A 7,595-nucleotide genomic window follows, 5' to 3' on the forward strand; every position below is an offset into this window, starting at 1 on the left:
GTTGATGCTTATTAAAGTCCTAGTACTGTAGTTCGTGTTTTTAAGAACATTGTCGCGAGTGCACTTTTGCGCATGTTTTTTTACATGTACGTTTGTGCATGTCCATTTGAGCGGGTGTGTTTGTGCATGTTTGTTGATTTGTATTAATGTCCTAGGATTGTAGTTGTGTTTTCATTATCCTTTTTGCAAATGCACTTTTGCGTGAGTACTTTTGTGCATGTTTTTGTGCTCTTACTTATGCATCTTTTCTACCGAGTGTTTTTGTGCACGTTTCTTGATGCGCATTCATGTCCTCGAAATGTAGTACGTATTTTCATGATCGCTTTTGGAATACAATTTTGACCATGTTCGAGTCTGACTTTGGAATTTTGCCCTTTTGATAGGAATTGTAGCCAGCTGAAATAGCTTTCTAAAGCTGCCGGAACAAGTTGATTTGGAGTACGGATGAGAAAGTTATGCTCGAGTTTGTGGACACTACCAAAGATGTTGAGGTATTCTCTCTTCTAATTTGATTTTGTTTTCCTCATTGCAACTCTTTTCTTACTCTTTGATCGCTTTTGCTTCCTGGACACCTAATTTTCGATTTCTACCTATATAATACCAAATCCACCAATTATCACAGAAATATAAATTAATCCAAAAAAAAATCAACGTAAACGTAAACGTAGAGTTTTATTTCTACACTCCACTGTATTTTTCTATGTATTGCTGTTGTTTGTTGATGCTTATTAAAGTCCTAGTATTGTAGTTCGTGTTTTAAGACCGTTGTTGCGAATGCACTTTTGCGCATGTTTTTTTACATGTACATTTGTGCATGTGTTTGCGCATGTTTTTTTACATGTACATTTGTGCATGTGTTTGTGCATGTTTGTTGATTTGTATTAATGTCCTAGGAATGTAGTTTGTGTTTTCGTGATCTGTTTTGAGAATGCACTTTTGCGTGAGTACTTTTGTGCTTGCTTTGTACAGTTACTTATGTGCGTCACTTTTCTAGCGAGTGTTTTTGTGCACGTTTCTCAATGCGCATTTACGTCCTCGAACTGTTGTTTGTTGATGCGTAATAAAGTCCTAGTATTGTAGTTCGTGTTTTTAAGAACTTTGTTGCGAATGCACGTTTGCGAATATTTTTTTACATGTACGTTTGTCCATGTTCATTTGAGCGAGTGCGTTTGTGCATGTTTGTGATTTGTATTAATTTCCTAGGATTGTAGTTCGTGTTTTCATAATCATATATGCAAATGCACTTTTGCGTGAGTACTTTTGTGCATGGTTTTGAACTCTTACTTATGTGCGTAACTTTTCTAGCGAGTGTTTTTGTGCACGTTTCTCGATGCGCATTCATGTCCTCGAACTCTAGTACGTATTTTCATTATCGCTTTTGGAATCCAATTTTGACCATGTTCGAGTCCGAAACCAGTTGCTTTGGAGTCCGGATGAGAAAGTTATGCTCGACTTCGTGGACACTACCAAAGATGTTGAGGGATTCTCTCTTCTAATTTGATTTGATTTTCCTAATTGCAACTCTTTTCTTACTCTTTGATCATTTAAGCTTCCTGGACACCTAATTTTCGATTTGTACCTATAAGATACCAAATCCACCAATTAAAACATAAATATGAATTAATCCAAAAAAAATCCACATAAACGTAAACGTAGAGTTTTATTTCTACACTCCACTTTATCTTTTTTATCTATTGCTTTTGCTGTTGTTTGTTGATGCGTATTAAAGTCCTAGTATTGTAGTTCATGTTTTTAAGAACGTTGTTGCGAATGCACTTTTGCGCATGTTTTTTTACATGTACGTTTGTGCATGTCTATTTGAGCGAGTGTTTTTGTGCATGTTTGTTGATTTGTATTAATGTCCTATTTGTGTTTTCATGATCCTTTTTGCGAATGCATTTTTGCGTGAGTACTTTTATGCATGCTTTGTACTCTTACTTATGTGCGTATCTTTTTTAGCGAGTGTTTTTTTGCACGTTTCTCGATGCGCATTCATGTCCTCGAACTGTAGTACGTATTTTCATGATCGCTTTTGGAATCCAATTTTGACCGTGTTTGAATCCGAATTTGGAATTTTGCCGTTAGACAGGAATTGTTACCAGCTGAAATAGCTTTCGAATGCCGCCGGAACCAGTTGATTTGGAGTCCGGATGAGAAAGTTATGCTCGAATTCGTGGACACTACAAAAGATGTTGTGTAACACCCCACCTTTCCAAAACCCGAAAACTCTAAAAACCCGAGATTAATATTATAAACTCGAGAATCCTTAGGAAAATATTATTATTACGTGATATTAATTATATGCATTACGTGAATTTAATTATGTCACTTACGTGAATAATTACGTGCGTTATTATATGTGTGCTTTATATGATTTAAATTCCCGTAAATTGAAATTCTAGGAATTTCGTGAATTACGTGACTTATGTGAATAATTACATGTCTTGATTATTTGGTAAATTATTTTCGAAATGTGGTGACTTATGTGAATTATAAAAAGTGTGAGTATGATTATATACGTGTATACATCAATATACATATATATATATATATATATACGTGTATACGTGTATACATCAATATACATATATATATATATATATATATATATATATATATATATATATATATATATATATATATATATATAATATATATATATATATATATATATATATATATATATATATATATATATATATATATATATATATATATATATATATATATATATATATATATATATATATATATATATACTAATACTTGCTGCATATATATAATGTGTGTGGTTAGTGCAAGTTGGGCATTTTAAATAAATAAATTAGTTATATTTTGCATGTTTCTTCCACTTGTCACTTCCTCCTTTTGTGTGGCATAGCCACTACACTTGTCTACTAATCACCCCCTATTAAGAATGATTAAGCTATTTCTCTCTCTCTTTTTATCTTACCACCGTAACCCATCTTCCTCGTTCTCCCAACCCAAGAATATGAAGAATACTCATCTCTCTCTCTCTCTCTCTTGTTTTTCTTTCGGCCAAGAAAAACACCACCATAACCCCACCAAGAAATATTACCCAAAATTTCCATCTTTCCACCATAAGTCTTTCAAGATATTTCTCATCTCTAAATCATCTCCATAGCCATATCTCTTGAGTTCCTTCAAGAACTCCATAAAACCCACATCTCCATTATAGTGGAATTTCTTGAAACCTTCTTGAATCCTTTTCTGTTCCATTCCATAAAGGTAAGAAATTCCGATTTCTTGCTGCAATTAAAAGGCATCAATAGTATTAAAAGGGTTTTCAAAATTTTCTAAAAGATTGGGGAATGTTTCGAAAATTTAGGGTTTTTTGAAGAAAAATGGAAAATGAGTGTTTTTGTTAATTTCTTGTTCTTGCATGCATCATCTATGTTGATAGTGGTTAGATACAACTTTTATTGGCCAAAAGCCTCAACAATTTCAGATTTCAAAAAGGGGATTTCAAGAAAAATGAATTTTTAACTTTTTGTGGTTGCATGTGTAGATCTTCGAATGTTTGGGCAAAATCTGTAATTTTTGTAAAGTCAGTCCGAAAAGTGTTTTCAAAACTGTTTTCCAGCATTTATTGAACAAAAAATTCGGATTTAAAGAATTTTTGTAAGAAAAAGTTGATTTTGAAATTCTAGTAGGCTTGCATGTGTAGATCTAGAGATTTTGGGGTAAATTGTGTAATTTCCGAAATTTCTGCATAAAGCAACTTTTCAACTTCATTTTCTGCATCTTGTAAAGTGGAATTTCAGATTTGTTAGGGGTTTTCATGAAAAAGTAGAAATTGAACTTCTAGTGTGGTTGCATATATAAATTTCGAAACTTTTGGGTCAAAACTGCAATTTTCGAAAATTCTCTCATTTTTTAAAGTTTGGGTCTGTTTTTCAGCAAGTATTAGATAGGAAAAAGTTTTATTTAACAAGTTTTTAAATTAGTTAGAGTTATATTAGAGTTTTGGATCTTTAAATTGAAAAAGGGATTTTCCTAATTTTTAATTTCAAGAAAATTCGAAACTTTGTAAAACTTTAAAATAATTTTAGAATCTGAAACTTGGGTCAGTAGGGAGTTCTAGGATTTAATTTGGGGATTTTTGGAATTAGTTTGCTAATATTTCGAAATTAGGACAATTTGCATACCATTTAACATGTTTTGTGCTTTAATGTTTATGTTCTTGATTTAATGGTGATGAGTGATGAATTTTGGTATTTTGGTACTTTAATTACTGCTGAATGTGTTTAATGGCTGTGAGAAATTAATTGAAATGGATTATTACCTAGATGTGGTAATAAGTTCATTTAATGAAAGGTAAAAAGGGGTATTTGCTTTACAAGCATGGTGTGATACTAAATGTTGTTGTTTAATGTGTTGGTTGCATGCGTATGTATATGTGTAAGTGTGTGTGTGCTGATTGTGCATGGTGTGTGTGCCGTGTGTGGTTGTGTGTTTATGTGTGTGAATTTGGGAGTTTAACCCAAATCATAAATATGTGGTAAATTGTGATATTTGTGTGATTTGTGGCACTTGATTGATATTTGTGATGTCATGTGTGGGTTATAGCATTATTTCGAAAAATTGCATTAAATGATTTTTATTTGAAGGATTAATGGAATATCCGTTTTGGAGGCACAGTCGATTTGGGCTTTGAATTTGGTTAACCAGTCCATGCCTAGTATAACTTTGAAGTTTTGGATCGGTAGAAGGATTAGGTCGAAATTCATGGTTTGAGTATGAACTCGGATTGGGCAATTGAGTATGACTAGATTAGAGCACATTTCTTCGCCAGAGGGAATGAGAATTCGGTATTCGTAATTTAGTCGGTTCGGTTCGAGATTTAAGTGCGCAATTATGTCTTTCGATATAAAGGAATGAGTAGAGCCGGAATCGATAAGGGCATAAACGGGTTCTTCGACGATAAATATAGTACCTGCTATCATAGACGGGTCTTGCTCGATTTGTTCTTGAGTCATGGCGAACACTCGACCGGGGACGTTCGGTGGGGGTTTCGGGCAATCTTTCACCATGTGTCCGGGCTGATGGCATCGAAAGCAACTCCGTGTTCCGTGTACGCATTCTCCGGAGTGACTCTTTCCACACTTTGGGCAGGTTGGCCTCTGCGGCGGTGGCGGTGGTCCGGTCGGTTGACGAATGGGATGCGTTCCTTTTCCTGGGAATGGGCGGTTGCCGAAATTGTTCTTTTTCCATGGTCGTTGGAAATTTGGAGTCGTTCGACGTTTGTTTTGAATTTCTCCCTCGTCTTGGGCAGCCATGAGCGCTTTGTCTACGAGTTGGCGGAAAGTCGAGGCGTCGGACATACGAATGTCTCTACGGATTTCTGGTTGAAGGCCACGAATGAAATGGTTCTTCTTTTCTTCGGCGTCTCGAGCGATGAATGGGGCGTAAAGGCAGCCACGTTCGAAACGACAGATGTATTCGATCATTGGTAAGTCGCCTTGTCGGAGTTCGAGAAATTCCTTGAGTTTGTGGGCTCGCACGTCTTTCGAGAAATATTTTTCGAAAAATTGCACTTTGAATTCGGTCCATGGCAAAGTTTCGAGGTTTGTTCCTTCCTTGATTCCTTCCCACCAGTGACGAGCTTCGTTTCGGAGTAGGAATATGGCACAGTGCACGCGGTCGCGGTCGGTCATTTGCATGTAGTCGTAGATGACTTCGAGAGATTTGATCCACTCTTCGGCTATGGTAGGGTCGGTTCCACTGTGAAATTCGGATGGGTTCATTCGGAGGAATCATTCGTATATGGCTTGAGGCGCATTATTTTGAGGCGGGGTTTGGTTACGTTGGAGAAGTTGTTCGATTTGACGTTGGTGGTTTTGGGCTTGTTCACGGATTAAGTTGGAGAGATTATTAATGGTTTGATTGGGGTCGTGTGGTTCATCGGCGGGATTGCTCGGGTTTGCTCGGGTTATACGTCTCGCCATTACTTCTATATTAATTATCATTAATAAGTAAAGCAAATAAAACACATAAAGAAAATAATACACATACGTTACCGGATTGTCCGAGCTTCGTGTCTCGAGTAGTCCTTAAGCCCGTGAAGTTCGTACGAGTATCTATGAACAATGCTCTGATACCACTCTCCTGTAGCACCCCCCTTCTAGATGGGCGATAAATCGAACCAGTTTATCGGAATATTTATTAAACTAGCGGAAGCAAACGATCTCTTTGTAATTTTTGAAAACATTGGAATGGGGTGAAAATGCAATTATTAAAAATATGTTCTTTTGGGTGTTGAAGGCTTTGCATTTTCGAAAACTTTGTTGGATTGATTTAGCCGAATACAAAGCTTGATTTAGAAATAAGTTTCGAAAGGAGGTTTCTCATTCGAGTGCTACATTCTCACTAAACATTTTTCGGTTCGAGAATAAATCAGAGTTCGGAAAGGTTATTTTTGGTGAATAATTCGAAGTTTTCTAACGAAGGCATGAGAATAGCAAATTACGAAACTTACTATATTAAAGTAGGAATTAAGTACGATTCATAATGAAAATGAGTTCAAAAGTACGAAAAGAGAAATGTTACGGTTTAGGGTTACACCACCAAAAGAAAATAACCAAAAGTCTAGCATCGTTCATAGGTCCTCGTACGTCTTCCAAAATCCCGGGCAAGACCTCGATCCACTACTCGATCCATCCCGGTTGAGGATTACTACTACCTGCAATTATGAGCTATAAAGCTCAGTAAGAAATTCGAGTAATATCAAACTTTGGAAATACGTTATACATAATATATAATATTGTATACCCATTCTTACCCACAATCCGCACACAACACAAGGCAATCGATCAATTCACATATCTCACGAACATACATCATTTAACAAGATCACATAATTATGCAAAATGACTAAAATGCCCTTTTTGTGAAAATCATGAAAATACATTTTCGTTTTATCGGATCCGTGAAAGATTAATTTCTGTACCGAATAATAAACCTGTTACGAGCCCGTTTTCACTAAGTGGAATCAAACCACTACCACATCATCCTAGTTGGATACCGGCCCACTATATCCGAGTTGTTTATTACCCGATATTCCATTAACCTTTCAAATAAAAATCATTTAATGCAACTTTTTGAAATAATGCTATAACCCACACATGACATCACAAATATCAATCAAGTGCCACAAATCACACAAATACCACAATTTACCACAGATTTACAGTTTGGGCAAAAATCCCAAATTCTCACATACAAACACACCACATGCACATTCAGCACACACATTCACACATATTCAGCACACAAACATGTACAATCAACACATTAAACATCACTAATTACTCATCAAATAAACTTAGGAACAAATTCCCCTTTTTCAATTCTCATTAAATGGACTTATTACCACTTCTAGGTAATAATCCATTTCAATCAATTCCTCACAGCCATTAAACACATCCATCAGCAAATCAAAGTGCAAAAACACTAAAATTCATAATTCATGACCATTAATTCAAAACATGAACACTTAAAGCACAAAACATATGTAAATGACATGCAATTATCCTAACTTCGAAATATTAGCAAACTAATTCAAAAAATTCTCA

The 7,595-nt window shown here is 35.4% G+C and overlaps 1 protein-coding gene across 1 annotated transcript; it reads right to left on the reverse strand.

Annotated features, from left to right (window-relative positions):
* Window positions 1-4,610: 4,610 nt before the first annotated feature.
* Window positions 4,611-5,768, reverse strand: LOC105958097 (uncharacterized). Its single transcript, XM_012982101.2, has one exon. It carries the CDS (start codon window positions 5,766-5,768, stop codon window positions 4,611-4,613), a length of 1,158 nt encoding a protein of 385 aa, XP_012837555.2.
* Window positions 5,769-7,595: the final 1,827 nt, after the last annotated feature.

This window comes from Erythranthe guttata, chromosome 1, assembly GCF_056151865.1.
Source record: "Erythranthe guttata isolate IM_541 chromosome 1, IM_541, whole genome shotgun sequence".
Taxonomy (NCBI): Eukaryota; Viridiplantae; Streptophyta; class Magnoliopsida; order Lamiales; family Phrymaceae; genus Erythranthe; species Erythranthe guttata.